The sequence below is a fragment of the Crocuta crocuta genome, unplaced genomic scaffold, assembly GCF_008692635.1.
Source record: "Crocuta crocuta isolate KB4526 unplaced genomic scaffold, BGI_CrCroc_1.0 scaffold2, whole genome shotgun sequence".
Classification (NCBI taxonomy): domain Eukaryota; kingdom Metazoa; phylum Chordata; class Mammalia; order Carnivora; family Hyaenidae; genus Crocuta; species Crocuta crocuta.
In genome coordinates, this window is record NW_027528640.1 from 2671806 (window position 1) to 2691389 (window position 19584).

Here is a 19584-nt window from a genome sequence, read left to right on the forward strand (position 1 = left end):
CTGGTTTTGTTATTTTAATATAAAGTTGCTAACTCCTTCATACACTTTAAATTCCAGCTTGTTGATAACTTAATACATCGAGGGTTGTTTTTTCTAAAGGGGAACAACAGATGCATTTTCTCTGCAGGGGCTAAGATGCTAATGGTCATAAATTGCCCCACATGTACTTTCCACTGAATTGGGGGCCTTCTGTTTTCTACCCAGAGCAGGGACCATGGCGTTGGAAATTTCAGCCTTTACGAGAACTTCCATGTAAGGTGTGCAACTGCTGTTTTGAAACGCTTCGGGTCCGTGGCGGGGTAGAGCTGCCTGGCAGGTTCCTTTGTGTTACAAGAGGCGGGGTGTGTGCTGGGACCCTTCTGCTGTCCCCTGGATGAATGAGAAGTGACAGTGTGTCTCTCATTTTATTTGCAGCTCACTCCGGTTGGCACCACGATATTTACAGGGTTTTCAGGGGACAATGGAGCTACAGACATAGATGATGGACCAAATGGACAGATAGAATACCTCATCCAGTACAATCCGGAGGACCCGGTATGTCGGCCCCCACTGCAGTGTGGCCTCCCTGAGGCATGAGTAGTGTCTACTGCACCTGGCACCTGTTTACTACCCTATCCCTAACCCTTCCAGCCATGGTAGCGTCCTCCTGCTGTTAAAAATTATCTCAGGGGCGCCTGGGTGGCTTAGTCGGTTAAGCATCCGACTTTCGCTTGGGTCATGGTCTCGCGGTTCGTGGGTTCGAGCCCCGCGTCGGGCTCTGTGCTGACTGCCAGCTCAGAGCCTGGAGCCTGTTTCAGTCTGTGACTCCCTCTCTCTCTGACCCTCCCCTGCTCACGCTGTCTCTCTCTCTCTCTCCTAGAAATAAATAAAACATTAAAAAAAAAATTAAAAAAAATTATCTCACAATTACAGTCTTTTACCTATTTGTGCTATACTTGTAAAACTTTTAAAAAGTTTTTGATGAGTCTTGGAGGTTACAATTTAAAATTATTTATAGGTGTAATATTCCATTTTCACCTCATTTCTGTTATGTGTGCAGACTCCTAAGCATCGTACATAAATCACTGGGAATGACATCACCAGGGTGATGCATAAGCTTTGTGGATCTTGTGAAGTGATGTCACTGCCCCTCCTCCACCAGTAAAGCCTCTGGAAGAGAAGGGACAAAGCTGCTTTTTTTTTTTTTTAATATTTATTTTTGAGAGAGAGAGAGAGAGAGAAAGAGCATGAGTGGGTGAGGGGCAGAGAGAGAGAAGGAGACACAGAATCTGAAGCAGGCTCCAGGCTCTGAGCTGTCAGCACAGAGTCGGACATGGGGTTGCAACCCAGGAACCATGAGATCACGACCTGAGTCAAAGTCTGACGTTTAACGATCTGAGCCACCCATGTGCCCCAAATTTGTTTTGTTTAAAGATTATTTATGTTTTCATTAGACCATGTTACTCTCACCATGATCTCTCACCATATTACATGAGAGAGCACTGATAAAGGCAGAGGTGTGTTGTGCAGCCTGAGCCCAGCTAGCAGGACCTGCCCTCCATCTGCCTCCTCCTCGCTCCCAGGCTGGTTGTCAGGGCATCATGGCTGCCCCCCAGCATGTCTGAGGTGAATTTTCTCAATGAATGCTTATCCTTTATGTTTAATATCAGGGAAATAAAAGGTGGTGAAGTGAGCTGGACGGTTTTGGTGTGTTTATTTGTCCCATCCCCTAACATGTGTGTCTCCACATGTTCGTAGGCAGTGGTTCAGAGAGGTGGGGAAATACTCAGAAGGTGAGACGCAGAAGAGAAGGACAGTTACTAGGAAGATCTGCGCAAAAAATCGATTGGAAGAGATCAAAGGAACTGAGGGAAAAAGAAAAGAGAAATGCTTTTCCTTAAAAGTAGAAACAGACAGCTGACTTCACGTCCCATGTTTGAACAATTTGTCTTTCTTACTATTTAGGTTTTTGAAGGAATTACTTGTATGTGTGTGCCATGTTTCTAACTTACATTTTATGGAGGCCATTTCCTAACTTGTACTCTTCCAGCAAGTATGGAACAGCCAGGCCATGGACTTTAGGGAAATGGCTATCACATTGCATTAAAAACAAACCTATCCTAGGGCACATGGGTGGCTCAGTTGGTTAAGCGTCCAACTTCAGCTCAGATCACGATCTTATGGCTCTTGGGTTCAAGCCCCAGGCTGGGCTTTGTACTGACAGCTCAGTCTGGAGCCTCCTTTGGATTTTGTGTCTCCCTCTCTCTGCCCCTACCCCACTTGTACTCTGCCTCTCTCTGTCTCTGGCAAAAACAGACATTAAAAAAAAAAAAAGTCTCCAAGAGGTAGATATAGTGTGAGACGAAAATACATTACATAGGACCTATCTGCTAGAAGTTATGTGAGGCTGAAATTCCTTGTTGTCATGCAGTAATTCCTTCTGCATGCTTCTCCCCTTTCCAGGATGTGTGGGCTCACTGTCAAACATAATATGTACCTTTTACTACCTATAGATTGGATAAATCAGTCAGCCCCATGCAGTGTCCAAATTAGAGAAGAACAACGTACTGAAGCAAGCTAGTACTGCCGTGGAGTCATTAAGACATCCTCTGGACACAGGCCTAATTCAGTGAGACAAAAGACTAAGCTACCATGAACGCACTTACCTTGGGTTATCAGGGGAGAGAGCATTAACCCAGTCACATCCTTATAGAGAGAACCCAGCTTTAGACATGGCAGAAGCTTAGGGTAAACCTCAGCTACCTACCAATGTCCATATCCACCACTTCCTGTCACCAGTAACTCTGTTTCCAGGAATCGCACCTCTCCTGATTTCTCAATTTCAAAACAACATTGTATTACAAATATATTTAACCTGAAAAGGTAGCACCTCTGGCTTTTGTAGCCACAAGTACGGTTTTTATCACCTTAGTCCCACAGGGTATGGTGGATGGTGAAACTGTACAACAGTTTGTTCTAACACTGTCCAATGTGTCCATTGTTCTATTTCTTTTTTTCCAGCTAGTATAATCCTCAGGTCTAAATTTTCTACATTTTTAGAGTTTGCATTTCTTGCTGAGATTTCTCTTAGTTTCCCTTGTAGTGAGCATATCATTTTTACGTCTCTGAACATAGACATGGTTAAAATAGCTGCTTTAAAGTCTGTGTGAACTTGTCCTAACATTGGCCTTTCCTGATTTTCTCTCCTTTTGAAGTGGGATCACATTTTCGGGTTCATCATTGGTCAAGTTGTTTTGAACCCTCTCCTGGACATCGTGAATGTGATGTTCTGGAGAGACTTTTAATTCTATCATATTCCTCTGAATAGTTTTTTGTTTGTTTTTAATCTACTAGAGAACATAGTTGGACTTAAGTTGAATAATCTTGGGTGTAATTCGAATCTGAATTCAGTGTACATTTTTCCTGAGCCCATCTTGTAGTCTCCATCATGCAGTGTGGGATGGAGTTCATCTACAGACCTGGACACCATTTATAAGTGGAATTTTGTCCTCTCCCTTCCTGGCTTTCTCCTTTCGGATACCCCCTCCCCTCTCCTTCCATCAGCCTTGGTTGTCCCCAAATCTATCCCCTGATTCTTCAGGCCAGATAGACTTTTGGTCAGAGTTTTAATTGTCCCTTGAGCTGTTCACTACCATAAAACAGCACACTCACCCATGTTGTCTTTTCCTTCAAGTATGTGACATCTCCAGAGTGTGTCTGCTTTGGTTAACTCTTGAGGGGTGTCTGGTGTCCTTTGTCTTTTATATTTTGTCCAGAGTTTCTAAATGTTGTTGTGGAAAGACCGAGTCAAGTAGGAGATAATCAACCCTACAGAAACAGAACAATTAAAGCCTAATAAGGTCCTTTCTTCAGTATACATTTAGAATTCTAGTGCACATACTCATTTTTCTTTCTGAACCATTCTGGCCTTCCCAAATACCAGGCAACAGCAACGATGGTATAATCATTTCAAAGGTTTAACAACAATGCAAGAACGAATGTGCATCCATTTTCTTGATGGCTGTGGACCTTCATTGACGAGTTACCGGCTGTTTGCCCCTGGTCCTAGTTTATAACCAGAAACTGTGGAATTCCATGTCTCTGTCAAAATGTTTCCTCTTTAAGAAAGGGAGAATTGGAGGAATTATTGCAAACCAAGGACACCTGCTTTGTCTGTTTACCTCTGTATTTTAAGAAAGAGGATAATTCTAATACAGGAACATATGTGAATATATCCTCATGTCTCTGTGTTCCTAAATATTAGAGAAATAACAACTATAATATCACTTGAAATTATTATATTGAAGACTTAGTAACCATCGCAGATACCAGTTACCCTTGCTATATATCACCATTGAGCCCTTAAGTCTAAGGAATTAGCCTAAAGTGTTAGTTACCTACTATTGTGTAACAAACCATCCCAAACTTAGTGTCTTAAAATGACACATAGTGATGTTTGGCCAGTTTCTGTGACTTAGGAGTCCAACCTCAGCTAAGTGGGACTCTCTGCTTCGGCTCTCACAAGGTTGCCATCTAGGTGTTGAGTATATTGGTTCTCTGGTGGAAGCTCAACTAGGGAAGAACCTCTTTCCAGGTAAACTCGGGCTGCTGTCAGAAAATGTTTCTCTGTGGTTGTAAGACAGGGACCCTTGGCATCGTGGTGGCTGTTGACTAAAAGCTACTCCCAGCTCTAAGAGACAACGCTTCATTCCTTGGCTGTTTACCCTATGACTTCTGTAAGGAGAGTGGCTTGACCCTGTCTGTTTGCAACATGGAGTCTTATGTGTCACATTGCGGCCACAAGGGTGACAGCTCATCACTTAGGCTGTATCCTGCTGATTACAAGCACGTCACAGACTCTGTTCCCACTCCAGAGGGAGGGAGTACACAAAGGCATGGGATCCCCATCAGGAAGTGGGGATAGAGAGGGCTCTCATAGGAATCTGTCGGCCATACCTACTGTTATGTCATCATTTTTGAATCTCCTACAAACGTCTGCTTTGGAAAGTGTTTGTTTTTTTACAAAATATAGAGGAGATAAAGGTTCTAGTTTGGCTTCAATACAGGGTAAACCCTTTAAATACAGGGTTAATAAGGTCACCTGCCTTATTAACATCTTCCTTTTTTATGTTTTTATTTTATTTTTGAGAGAGAGGCAGAGAAAGAGGAAGACACAGAATCTGAAGGAGGCTTCAGGCTCTGAGCTGACAGCACAGAGCCCAACATGGGGTTCAAAGTTGTGAACCATGAGAGCATGACCTCAGCTGAAGTTGGACACTTAACTGACTGAGCCACACAGGCACCCCTACATCTTTCTTAACCTACCTATATTTTCTTATGGTGTGAATGAACATTTATACTAGATGTGGAATAAATAATCAGGCATTTTTACTATCAAAATCATAAAATTTTAATTGCCAACATTGCAAATTCTTTTATTTAATGCATAAGCAAAATCAGAGTAAAATTGAGCTTTCTTCTTTTTTTATCTTCATTTTTTCTTTTTTTACCCTCATTGTCATTGAATTTATCTAAAATAAATAAGGAATTGGGGCACCTGGGTGGCTCACTGGGTCAAGTGTCTGACTCTTGATTTCAACTCAGGTTATAATCTCACGGTTCGTGGAATTGAGCCCCATGTCAGGCTCTGCACTAGCATGGAGACTGATGGGGTCTCTCTCTCTCTCTCTCTTCCTCTTCCCCTCTCTTCACTTTCTCTCCTTCTCTCTCAAAATAAATAAAATAATACAATACAATACAACACAACAAATACAGAGCAAATTTAGGGATGAATAGCTACTCAGCTGATTGGCCAGATTTAAAGCAAAAGCATTTGTACTGGTTTCCAAAATGTCCTTTGTTCTTTCTCCCCTTGGATGTTTGTCAGGAATGCACTTTCTTTTGGTTGGGAGAATGACCTGTTCTGGCTAATGATGTGTGAGCTCACAGAACCAAGCACAAGTCACCATCCCCCTCCTCCTCCCTTCCTTCCCTGATGACGACGTTGATTATGTAGAGAGCCCAAATTGTGATGCTTGAGCTCTTAGGTGAAAAAACATGGTGGTAAAAAGGGATTTTCAGATACCCGAACTTTGGTTGAGAAGTAGCCCCAGGCTATTAATGTGTAGTCCTAAAAATACATTAAAAACGGCCATAGGTGACAGGTTTCTGGGTTATTATCAGATGACTCTGATAAAACCCACTGATCAAAATGGAAAGTTTTTAGACATGATGAGAAGCTTAGAGGCAATATTCCATTTTCAGATAATAAGCCTGCTAATTGTAACTTTCGGAGGGACTCAGCTACACTACTGCATCTTCTAACTCATCTTCTATTCAAATGAGTTGATTCTGTCTCTTTCCTTATTTGCAGACATCCAATGACACCTTTGAGATCCCCCTCATGTTGACTGGAAACGTAGTATTAAGGAAGAGGCTCAACTATGAAGATAAGACTCGGTACTTTGTCATCATCCAAGCTAACGTGAGTACTCAGTTCCCCTCGCTGCCCTCCTGGGAGCTTAGGAAGTAAAGGACTCTCCTAAGAGTGCTCGGTGTAATTTATGGCCTCAACAGGGTAGGCTGCCCACAGCATAATTTATATATTCTGTTCTTCTAGATGGGGAATAGGATGAATGAAACAGGAGGATTCTTTCCACACACTGTTTCCTTCACTCTCTGAATCATTCATACCCGCCCTTCAGTAATTTGCCATTAGCTCACACTGGGGTGCTTCTCAAAATGTGGTACAAAGTGTGGTACAACGTGTGACCTGCAGCGGCCTCACCTCAGGCTGTATTAAACATGCAGATTCCCGGGCCCAACATCAGGCCCTCTGCTTAGAATTTTCAAAGGGTGGAAGTAGAATACCTGAACGTTCCACTCCCCCCGGGACCCCCAACTACGCTAAAGGAAGAGAAAAACTGTGCAGGTGGCAATCTTTCCCCCTTGGCTGTCATTGGAAGTTCCTTGCGCTCTCCCTCACTAGATGTCAGCCACCATGACGGTGACCAGGATGTAGGCACAGCAGGCAGGGAAAACCTGAACAACAGTTGCTTGTGTAACACGGACTTCTGTTGTTATTTTAATAAAATCTCTAGATGTATGTGGATCAGGTGTTGGTCTGACAGCTCAGGTAGATTACCAAGGACTCGGGTTTCTTCTGCCTTTACACTCTGCCCCTATCCTGAAATGTGACCATTTTCCCAACCCCCCATTCACCAGGTTCTAGTGAACATCACAGCTATAAGCCTCACAGCTGCATTTCTGGCCTGACCCACAGCAGGTGGAAAGGACTCTTCTTGTTTGTTGGTCCTCCTTTTTCTGTGAGGAAAGTCCTTGCCAGAGTCCTCTCCCTTCCAACATCCCTTTCCAGTCCAGGATCATAAGAGTCAGCAGAGAGAGGAGGCTGAGGAAATCTGTATGTAGCAAAGGGTGGTGAAGTAATCACCTCTGCATTATGCCAAGTTCTGTGCATCACCTGAAGCTGGACCTACTGATAACCTGGGGAAGGAAGAAGGGAGAGGAGGGGAGGGAGAAGNNNGAATTTGATATCAAGAAGAAGGGAAATAGTATTTCAGCAAAAATCTGACAGGGCTGGCTACAGATAGTTCCAATATTGAAAAAGGTCCACAGCAAGTGACAAAACTGTGTTCTGAATAGGTTGTTAGACCCTGAAGCCAGCCTGTGCCTTAAACTGTTCATAAGCATTGTCACCCTACTCCTAAAGCAGAGCAGGAAGACAGCTGAGAGTGGAAAAAATAAAGCATCCTCGATCAGTTGTTCTGAACAAGTTCGTATGAGATAAGGTGTCACTAAATGGCCATTTTTGAGATAGAGAGATTTTGCTGGAAGGANATATATACATTTATGTGTATTTACATTAATATTATTTTATATATTATATATAAATATATTTGATTATATAAAAGTATATTTGTATATAATATTTTATATATTATATACAAATATATTTGATTATATAAAAGTATATTTGTATATAATATATAACAATTTAATTTGCCTGTTGTATATAGTAGGTAGATACAAGATACAGATATATAGATAGAAATATAATTTTTGAAGCCACATTTCTAGATTTTTGTTCAAAATTCTCAAGTCCGTGTCTTGTGTCCGTGTCACGTGTCCGTGTCCAAGGGCAGAGATTAGAATGAAAATAGCAGATATGGGAGAAAGTAATATTGGGTATTGGGAAGAACCTCTCAGAGCTCCTCAAAACTCTGAAATATTTTTTAAAATATTGTTTCTGTACAGTTAAATGGGAAGAAAAAAAGTGGTTTCCCTTGCTTGACTCCAGATTTCTAATAAAATTTAAGGAAAAGTAAAATTGCTTTGGAATGTATCAAGGTTACTTTTTCTTGTGCTATTTAAAATGAACTATTTTTAAAAAGAAGTGCCAGCTAAAAGATCTGAATTGATGTTTAATTTAAAACATTTCTAAAGACATCTGGAACAATTTATATGCAATTTGCTAGACTGCCCACAACTGAGGGAGAGAGAGTAGTAAGTGTTTAGCATTTCAGGGAAAAAATGATGAAATAGAGGGATATGCATGAATCAGCAAAAGAAAGGAATGGAATTGGCAAGAAGTGAAAGAAAAGGTTAATGTATCTGTAACAATTTCTATTATAAATTTAAATCATACACTATAAAATGGGAATATTAAATATTTGAGATTATAAGCTTCTTGGTGTTTTTAAAAGCTTTCAGGGCTATATCCTTTTAATAGTTTTATTTATTTTTAAATGTTTATTTATTTTGAGAAAGCAAGTGGGAGAGTGGGAAAGAGAGAATCCCGAGCAGGCTCCACACCATTAGCCCAGAACTCGACACAGGGCTCAACCCCGTGAACCATAAGATCATAACCTGAGCCGAAGTCAAGAGTCAGTTGCGTAACCAACTGAGCTACCCAGAGGCCACCCTAAAACAGATAATTTAAAAATAGAATCACTATGGGAAAACATTGTATATATATCTGTGTGTATAGGCATTTATTTTTTATCTTAGTAAATACTGTCATATTATTATCCAAAATATTACAGCACATCACTTTCCAACAAGATAAAAAAGGACACACTGCCTCTACTTTTTCGATACATAATTTACTTAAAGAAGTGAATTTTTGGAGCTGAAAAGCTGACTCCTACTTGCTTGAGACCTCTTGTGGGCTCTCTTCCCTACTCTGAGTTCAGTGACGTCACCTTTGTGGCCACTCTGAGTGTGTACAATGACAAATGCTACAAATCAGGACTTCTTGTCTCTGAGAGATGGTTGTTAAGCATTTACTGCTTTGTGAGCACCCATGTCTGTGTCAGAGAAAAAGAATCCTGTCCCCTTCAAGGTCCCTCTGGCTGGACTATGAATCCAGTGGGCATGAGACAGAGTAACAGGAGAAACTCAGTGTTAATAGGTATATGGGTGGGGAATCCACATAGACATTCCAAAGACAGGCACGATGGGAGATGTATGTCATTGTTAACTAAGGAGAAGGGGGTGGGGATCTGGGATTGTAAAAAAAAATAATGCAGTTCACAGGGTGACAAGAAAAGCAGAGATTTGCTCATTGGCTGCTGTACCATACAGAGGACTCACTCAGGTAATATTGACCCCCCAGTAACCCATATTCTGTGAAGGAGCACCGCTGAGATTTTCCTGTGTGGCTAAGGGAGGGACAAAGTTTCTCTTGAGATGTAGGGTCTCAGGTGCCTTCCGTTCACAATAATCCACATGTCCAAGTGGCGCATTCTGGGAGGGACCTTTCTGGAACCCCTTCATCTATATAATTTACATTTTTATATTTATATGGGATCATGGAATCCACAGGCCATTACATATTTCTCGATATATTTTTATATCCTTCAGTGTTTTTTAATTAGCATTTTGTCAATGCTATGTAAACCCGTGTACAGTGTAGATCATGTACATTCAAAACCTACATTGTTCTCTTGGAGTCCTAAAGAGAGTTGAAATGTGAGCAGTCAGTTGTGATTTTAAAGTAGAGGGTATCTAAGAGGATGGAGCTCTGATGTTCTATTACTGAAATTATTCATCTTTGACCTGGCATTGCTTATGGTGCAAAGATTTGACTGATGTACAAAGGAAACTATTCTAATTTCATGTAATTAGGAAGTTTATTTTTATCCCTGTGGACACGTTGGAATTATTTTTGAGAGAGAGAGAAAGCATGCAAATGGCGGAAGGGCAGAGAGAGGGGGAGACACAGGATCCAAAGCAGGCTCCAGGCTCTGAGCTGTCAGCACAGAGCCCAGTGTAGGGCTGGAACTCACGAACTGTGAGATCATGACCTGAGCTGAAGTCAGATGCTTAATGGACTGAGCCACTCAGGTGCCCCCACATGTTGGGATTCTTAAATAAGCTGGAAGAATTTTGGTCAACAAAATTAAGAAAACTTGCCACTGGTTTAGTTGAGAATATTTGCAAAATTATTACCCACAGTTTAGTTATGAATATGCAATGAGAGAATGATTAATTCCAGAAAAGAGAAGGAAAAGAAATCTAGAAAATGAAGTTCAGAGATGTACAAAGATCACTGGATTTTCTTTCTGTTGAAATACATACTCTGTACCCCAAACTCAAATTTTGATATGTTTCCCTAAATCACAAACAAATCACACTTCTCTCTTTATACATGGATATTATTCAAAAGCAGCTCTGGGGCACCGGGGTGGCTCAGTTGGTTGAGCTTCCGACTTCAGCTCAGGACATGATCTCACAGTTTGTGGGTTCAAGCCCACATCACGCTCTGTGCTGACAGCTCAGAGCCTGGAACCTGCTTCAGATTCTATGTTTCCCTCTCTCTCTGCCCCTCCCTTGCTCCCCCTCTGTCTCTCTCTAAAAAAAATTTTTTTTAAATTAAAAACAAACAAAAAAACAAAAGCAGTTTTCCTTTGTGTTACTGTTACCTGAGAGAAATCTTGAAGACTCTTCTGTAACTAAGAGCCCTTAATTAATTGTGAGAAAGAAAAGTTTACATTTAATTAGAATCATAGCCAGAGTAGGGATGCCGGGGTGGCTCAGTTGGCTAAGCATACAACTCTGATTTCCGCTCAGGTCATGATCCCCACATCGTGGGATTGAGCACCACGTTGGGCTCTATGCTGAGTGTAGAATCTGCTTGGGATTCTCTCTCTCCTTCTGCCCCTCCTTCTCTCTCTCTTTCTGAAATAACTAAATAAGAATCATAGCCAGAGTAATTTCTAAATAATCTTATCATTAAAACAGCGACTTTAATATTTTCTGAAATATCAGAAATCTAGAGAAGGAATACATAGTTGTCTTTTATAACAAAATAGTATAATTCTTAAAGATACCACTTCTTTCTTATCTTTTCCGTTAATGCCATGAATATTCAAATCAGTATGTACACCTTGTAATTATATGGGCTTGGATATAAAAAAGTGACTTTGTATACTTCTGGATATCAGTTTACATAAACAACTTTTCAGCAGTAGCCCCACCCTGACCTTCCCTTACCTCTACTTCCTACTGACAGTGGAAGAAGTGCTTACAGTGGTTTTTAGCTCTGCCAACTCTTGGGCGTATTCTGGGGAAGTGGAGTGAAAGAGGAAGACAGTGTTTGATGGCTGACACATGTTTGTACAGTTTCCCAGTAGTGAAGGTGTGTAAGCATGTGCAGGTGCAAACTGTCATGCTGTTCTGTGTACCAGTATGCATAAAACATAAGGAAAATTAGGTAACTGTCTCAAACAAACTAACCCCCCAAAAAAACTTTCTAGGAAAAAAAAAACAAAACCTCACTCCTAAAATGGTTTAGACCCATGCAATCTGGTTGCTTCCTTTTTTTTCTTTCCATTTTGAATAAAACAATCTAATGAAATCAAGTGACTCTGGGATAAGGTTTACATTTCCAGTCAGGGATAGACCATCTGTCGCTGGTGAACAGAACCAGGACAGACAGGTCCCTGGTCCTAGGTGAGCAGTCAGGGTCAGAAGACTCAGGGCAGACCTAATTATGTTGCGTTTTTTTCTTTCCCTACTGCAAATACCTGATAAGGCAATGAAAGAGTCTCTAATATATGTATCTATGAGTCAGGCTGGTAGATGTTGCTAGCCAGTTGGTTTTTTAGCTACAAAGCCCTTGAATACTGAGTATGTAAATGTTGGAAGTCTCTATTCTGAGGCTTCTATGACAGTGGCCCAAAAATAAACCAAAACATCAGCATGTCTGTTCCATACTATTTATTTTTGTTTTTAATTATTTTTTAGTAAGTTAATGGTTCTTTTTGAGAGACAGAGAGACAGAGACAGAGAGTATGAGTAGGGGAGGGGCAGAGAGAGAGAGGGAGATAGCGAATCAGGCTCCAGGCTCTGAGCTGTCAACACAGAGCTGGACACAGGGCTCAAACTCACGAGCTATGAGATCATGACCTCAGCTGGAATTGAGCACTCACCCACCTAAGCCATCCAAGTGCTGCTAAAAGCTGGGTTCTTGTTGTTGTTGTTGTCATTGTTATGTTTATTTATTTTGAGAGAGAGAATGAGCATGATCACATGATCAGTGGAGGAGCAGAGGAGAGAGAGGGAGTGGGAGAATCCCAAGCAGGCTCCGCCCTGTCAGCACAGAACCAGATGTGGGGCTATATCTCACTAACTGTGAGATCATTACCTGAGCCAAACTCAAGGTTTGGACACTTGAGCCACCAAGGCACCCCTGCTCCACACTCGTTTTAAAATTGAGATTTACATAATTTCATAGTATTTGTTAGAGTCCACATCACCCTCAGCCCCACTTCACGACAATATTTAACTGAATACACTTGCAAACAGAGAGCAGGTACTGAGTGAATCAGAAATTAGCATCCATCTCCACTGATCAGAGAACTGGACAATTAAACTATTTTCTAGCAAGAAAGCCTTTTGATTGGGAAAAAGGGGTGGAGACTTACTTTTCATCTGACAGAGGTATTTTTTTTCCCTTAACACAGTCAGTTTAAATATTTGCAATTTTATAAAATTGTACTTTGTAGAAAGTGTGGATTGTGACCATGAATCTGTTATCTCTGAGCTATATATAAAAGTAAATTTCTCTGATGTTCTAAGTGCGTATCTGTTTTGAAAAAAAGAAATTAGTTCTTCCTTGCAATATGTTGATGAAAATTTCTGCTTGTTTAGTAAATAATTCATTCAAAGACAGTAGGTGTTTTGGCTAAGCTGGCCATGGTGTTGAAATGTGATTCTCAAGGATTGTGCACTTTATTGCCATCATGTGGGACCAGTGGATTGGAGGATCCGAGTGAAGATACTGAGGATTCTGGGACCAAGTCAGTGCTGCTTTCCCATGCAGCACAGACTGAACATTCCAGTGCAGTCAGATCCCACACTCTACTGAATATTCCTAATGACTTTCTTGATTCTGTGTTGAATACACATATGCTTTTAAATTCTTGGGTATCGGCCTTTATGCTGGATTTTTCTTTCTTTTGCCTGCACTTCTTTGCCAGCTGAACTCAAAATTGTTAAACAGTGACCTATCTGTGTGGCAGCTGATTAAAGATTTCATGGAAGTTAGTGTTTAATGTTAGCAAATGTGTACACGATACATGAAATAATAATGCACATTGAGAAAATACAAATTAACCAGTCAAATTTGAATATCTTTTAAAAAAAGACATATTCTTGCTTGCCAGTTATAGTCCTAGTTTTTAAACTAATGAAGTATCTTATTTTTAAATATTTAAAAATGTAAAATGCCTTACTTTTGTAAAAGAAATAAGAGAAATAAGGAATGAAAATGGTAGAAAAGAAGGAAGGAATGGGAGGTGTTAGTTTTTAATATGTTTTAGATTCTCACATAGCAAAGGATGAAAATACAGACTTAGGGAAACCGCATAAAATATTTATGCAAATAATTATGTTTTATTTATACCACTCCCAATTTAGAATGTTACTTCTTTTATCTAGAATAATTTTCAGCAGTAGCATTTTACTAGAAAGAGCAAAAAGTTCTTTTCATTTCAGTTTTTATCTGAATTTCCAGGGGCTGTGTTTTAGATGAATTTTTAAGATCAAATTTGGTTCTAAACCGAGAGAAGAAGATCACGGATTAAAGCCTTCCATGGGCTCACAAGTGTGCAGCAAGCAGGAGACCTACTTTCCTACTCCTCCTTATGTTATATATGTTAATGACAAATCATGGGGAATATCCGTGTGCATAGAAGGGCTGTCCGTATGTTTCAGTGCCACCTCTCTGCGTATAGACTTGGAGAGGTGCAGAATTTGTCACCCCAAAATATGCCTCTCTTGGCATAAGAATTGCGTTTTCATAACAGCAGAAAACAGGGAAAGTCCGAAGACCACGTAGAGTTGGTGCGAACACTGGAAATCTCCCTGCAAGGCTGTCTCTCTCCCTCCAGGAAGAAGAGAAGGACTAAATCTGGGGACCCTTCTGTCAGAGGGGCGGGCCTTGTTTACTGTGCATGCCTGAAACCTGGCTTTCCCCACTCTCCAGCTCCAACATCTTCTTTTGTCTGTAGCTGGGGATGGTGCTTAAGGTCACAGCGTGGGCCATTTTGGGGAGTTGCCCAGTATCCCAGGATATGTGTGTGTGTATACAGAGGAACTACATATCATTAAACCATTTTTTTCCCTGCTAATCTGTTTTCTATTGCATGGGATCTCAGCCAAGAAGCTACAAGGATGGAGAGCATTTTTTTCCTCCCTGACAGTAGCTTCATTACTATTTTTTTCTCCAAGTAAAAAGTTAGAGGTGCCTGGGTTGCTCAGTCCATTAAGTGCCGGACTTCAGCTCAGGTCATGATCTCTTGGTTCACAAGTTCAAGTCCCGTGTCAGGCTCTGTGCTGACAGCTCAGAGCCTGGAGCTAGCTTCAGATTCTCTGTCTCCCTCTCTTTCTGCCCTTCCCCACTTGTGCTCTGTCTCTCAAAAATAAAAATAAACTTAAAAATGGGGGGGTCTTTCCCCTTAAACAAAAAATTAATGTTTTATCAATCAACACTTGGTAGACAGTAACTTTTCCCACTATTAGAACCAAACCAACATGAGCCGCTCCTTGGTGAGTCAGAGTTGGTGCCAGATGAAATGCTTCACAAAGAAAACTTTATTTGCAGCCAATGAGGAGTTTGCAGGGAATGGAAGCCCTGACTCCTCCAGCAAGGGTGGGTGGTTCCTTTGTTGAGGGTTAGGAGGAATATTTAGAGAGGGGAGCGTCATCATCACCTGTAGAGGCAGGCATAAGGTTGTGCATGTGTCTTACAGAAACCTGCCTGTACACACGTTGTTTGTTATGTCATGAGATATGCGCTCCCCCTTGAGTGGAGACTTTAGCCTCACAATGCGGTGGACATGGCTCTCATTGTTCCGGAGGTCTCGCCGTGGCCCATTGGTGCAGTTGTGGGTAAGGGGTGAAGTTCAAATTGGTCGGGCCAGGCCAGGCCAGGCTGGCTGGAGGTCTTGTCTGGACAGTCACTCACTTGAGGGGAGGTTTCACTTTGCCTGAGTCAAGAGTAGGCTGGAGAGAAGAGCTTAAGGGAAAATGTGAGACAAAGGTTGGTGAGTACAAGCAGATGGGCAGTCAAGGTCAAGTCTTGGGGTCTAGCTGGTGACATACGACATAGAAGTCTATATTATGTATTTTGGTAACTCTACATACACCCATCCTTATGTACTTGTACCCATTTTAAGGACTACAGAGGCAGAGAACAGTTAGATTTGTTGCTGACAGACTGAAAGAGTTTGATAAACACTCAACGCAATCTACTAGAGTCACTTGGTGATGACCTATAAGAGGCAAGGTTGGGTGGCATGTAAGTGCAGAGATACTACTTATGGGGTATTCAAATGTTTTTTCCACATCCATATCACATCCAATGTTAATATTTTTAGCAGCTTTGATTGCTTTAGTCTTTTGAAAAACATTCTAACCAATCATAATTTTAAATGGCAGATCTGATGAGCCATTTGTGGCTTTTAAAATTTACAATAAATACCTAATAAAAATATAATAAGTACCTTTTAAAATGTACAATAAATGCCAAGTTAGTATTTTCAACAAAATGGTGACTGTCAGAGGGGAGATGAGTGTGCAAGGGGCAAAATGGGTTAAGGAGAGAGGGGGACACTGGGTTCCAGATATGAAATTAGTAAGTCATGGGGATGAAGGGCACAGCACAGGGAATGGAGTCAGTGATACTGTCATACTTGTGTGGTGACCAGTGACAGCTGCAGGTGTGGTGGACGTGGCACAGTATTACATGTTGCGTCACTGTGTTGTACACCTGAAACCAATGTGCCATTGTGTGTCAACTTTAATAATAATAATAAAGTTATTTTCTGTCTGTACTCAAAACTCCTACATTTAAAGTATAATATATATATACATATATATATATTTAATTTTTGTAATGTTTATTTTTGAGAGAGACAGAGAGACAAAAAATGAGCAGGGGAGGGACAGAGAAAGAGGGAGACACAGAATCAGAAGCAGGCTCCAGACACAGGGTCCAAACCCACAGACTGCATGATCATGACCTGAGCTTAAGTCAAACGCTGAACTGACTGAACCGCTCAGGAGCCCTAAAGTGTGATTTTAAAAACTGATTTGTGGAGCACCAAAATTATCTCATATGCCACTGCTGCTCCTACTGTACTTTCAACTGTACTAAATAAAATAATTGGAATAGAAAAATTTAGAATTACAGAAGGACTTCTTAAGAACCTGTTTACCTTGTAAATTCAACCAATCATAATTATTGGTATAATCTTGTAATGATTAATCTCAATTATATTCACCCCTGTTTTGAGAAGGAAAACCTGCCCTCTACCCTCTTAGACTGACTAACTGGGGACTTGCAGATTACAGGGACAAAAGATAGAATAACAGAAAAAAAGTCTGTTCATATGCACGTGGGGCAAACAGAAGAAATGACTCCTTGCACTGTTCAGGATGAGTGTTTAGAGCCTCACTTACTGGGGGAGTAGGGAGAAGAGGTTTCTAGGGGTTTCTAGGGAGAAGAGGAAGTAAGGACATTGTGGGAACGTGTGTTCACACAGGTGCTAAGTGTTTTCTAGTTTGGTTCATTTGTTTTCTCAGTGTCTGTAACCAGCCCCTAAAACACCCCTCTGGGATTCGTGGCAGCCTCATTTCCATAAGTTTCTGGTTTTTAGTGAGAGAAAAGAAAACTTCTTTCTGTATATGTTCAATGTCAAATATCTTGAAAATAATCTTTAGATCAACTCTGAGTCTCTTCATGGTCCTCACACTCTAGAAATTCAAACATTTCCCCCCACAATTTGACCATAATCTATCTTCTAAGTATTCTAAACATGAAAGAAGGTGGAGTTGCAGAATTATTATATTCCTGAATGGTTACTTATACAAAATTCCACCAGTAGAGATTTTTTTCTGTCTTCTGAGATTTTACCCAACAACACTTCCTTACGACCCTTTCTTGAGCAACCAGATTGGGAAAGAGCAGAACTGAAGTGCAGTGTTGTACACAAAGCTTATTTTTAACTGGTAAGAAAATAGTGATGTCTGGTAAATGTCACACAGGACAATGTTTTATAAGCAGCAAAATAAATATCAGTCTATTAGTATATTTTTTAAAAGTACAGTGTTTTATTAGTTTCAGGAATACAGCACAGTGATTCCACACTAACATACGTCCGTAGTCTTTGTCACAACAGGTGTACTCCTTAATTCCCATCACCTATTTATTCCATCCCTCCCACCTCTTTCCTGGCAGCCAAGTATACTATTTTTTTAAAAAGTCAATGAGGAAAATGGACAAAACATACAATTGGCCATTTTGAGGTGAACAATTCAGCGACATTTGGCACATCAACACGGCTGTGTATCCACCTGTTCTCACTGTTCCATAATGTAGTGAAAAAGAGAGAATATTGAATAGATAATTCCCATTATTGCTACAAGGGTACCTCTCCTAGAAGCTGTGGCTTTAGAATCCCAAAGAATAAAGAAGCAAAATAAGACAGTTGTCACCTGAAAGCTTGGAAAACTAAGTTATTTCAGTGACAGCATCGTCTTATCAGAAGAAAAGCAATGCTAGTTTCAAAATACCTTATACTAGAAAAACTTAGGTGAGCCATTAAACAGCATTTATCTGTTGAGACTATAGCACATCTGGCGGGTTTTCTTCTCTTGTCTTTTTTCTCCCTTCATTTTATTTTATATTTTTGTGTGTGTATTTGGGGTTTTTGTTTACATTTTTGTTGTTGTTGTTTTTGCAAATAACCAAAATTCATCTAAAATGTCTCTAGATTGCTTGAACTATCATTAAAAAACACAGAGAGAGAACCAGGCTGGGGTTACAGTGGAGGACTCAAGAGCCAAGGATGTTTGCTAATTGGCCTTTCCAAAGGAGAAGTGGAATTGTTTCATGTCTTAAGGATGGGAGACTCCAAGCGTCCGCATGGAGGTTAGACTCCTACTCTCCCATGGAGACAGGGATGTGGGGACTCAGTCTTCTTTGGTGATTACTTTCCAAAGGGACAGCTCCCAGGTCCTTGAAGAAGAGCGCTGGATGGTTCACCTGGAAGAGGTTTGAGCTGGGAGAAGATTGCCCTGTGAGAGGGCAGCACAATTATTTGCAGTTGCAAGTTTTCTAATGTAAATGCTCTAAGAGAGATCAGGTGCTCATGATCAGGAAGAATCCTGTCTCCAGTCTATTCAAGCTGATGGGAATGTGAAGTCCACTCGTAATTTTTTTGTTTTTGTTTTTCTTCTCTGTTTTCCTCTCTCCCAGGACCGGGCACAAAATCTGAATGAGCGGCGAACCACCACCACCACGCTCACGGTGGACGTTCTGGACGGAGATGACTTGGGTCCGATGTTTCTTCCTTGCATCCTTGTGCCAAACACCCGTGACTGTCGTCCGCTCACCTACCAAGCTGCCATACCTGAGCTCAGAACTCCGGTAAATATACTCATGTTCTTTCCCTTTGCTTACACCTCTTTGAATGACACCCCATTCAAGTATTTGGCAGATGTATTAGGAGAGAAGAGCAAACTGCACTGTGTGGGTGTTGAAAAGTATTTATGTCTAAAACCATTTTAGAGAGTATGGCAAAATTTTGTCACCACACCTTAGCGCTTCATTTACAAAGTTGAAAGTGTGTCGTGAAGCAACTGCCCATTTGACCTGATTATTTTATTCTTTCCACCTATAAATCATAACAGAGTTCAGTTGCCAACATGTTCTAGGAAACTCCAAGAACTGTTTTCAGTATTTCCTTAAATGTACAAGTCTTCAGCCAGAAGACATACAGGTCAATAGAGTATTTTTAAGCCTCTTAGAGTTCTAAAATGTTGTTGGAGATTTTGGTTGGCTGTTTGGAGGTGTAAGCTAATGAATTATGAATGCACATTTCTATCCCTTAAAGATGGATGTTAAAGAAGCAGAAAGGTAAGGCCTGAATACTTATCTTCTACACTCGATTCTGCATCTGTTCTTTCAATATTCTAATAGAGCTATAAGTTGCTGTCAGCTTGGCATTCACAGCTTGGGCCTGCCTGGGTAATTAATATTTATACCTAAGAATAAAAGTTATAAGGCGAATAGATACC

The 19584-nt window shown here is 40.8% G+C and overlaps 1 protein-coding gene across 8 annotated transcripts in view; it reads left to right on the top strand.

The window, feature by feature from the left end:
* The window catches only part of PCDH15 (protocadherin related 15), a 752236-nt gene that overhangs the window by 287352 nt on the left and 445300 nt on the right, over positions 1 to 19584 (top strand). For all 8 annotated transcript variants that reach the window (XM_077755213.1, XM_077755212.1, XM_077755209.1 and 5 more), the window contains 3 exons: positions 415 to 534; positions 6353 to 6463; positions 18764 to 18934. In XM_077755213.1, coding sequence (XP_077611339.1) covers positions 415 to 534; positions 6353 to 6463; positions 18764 to 18934 — 402 coding nt within the window. The remainder of the gene's footprint in view (positions 1 to 414; positions 535 to 6352; positions 6464 to 18763; positions 18935 to 19584) is intronic.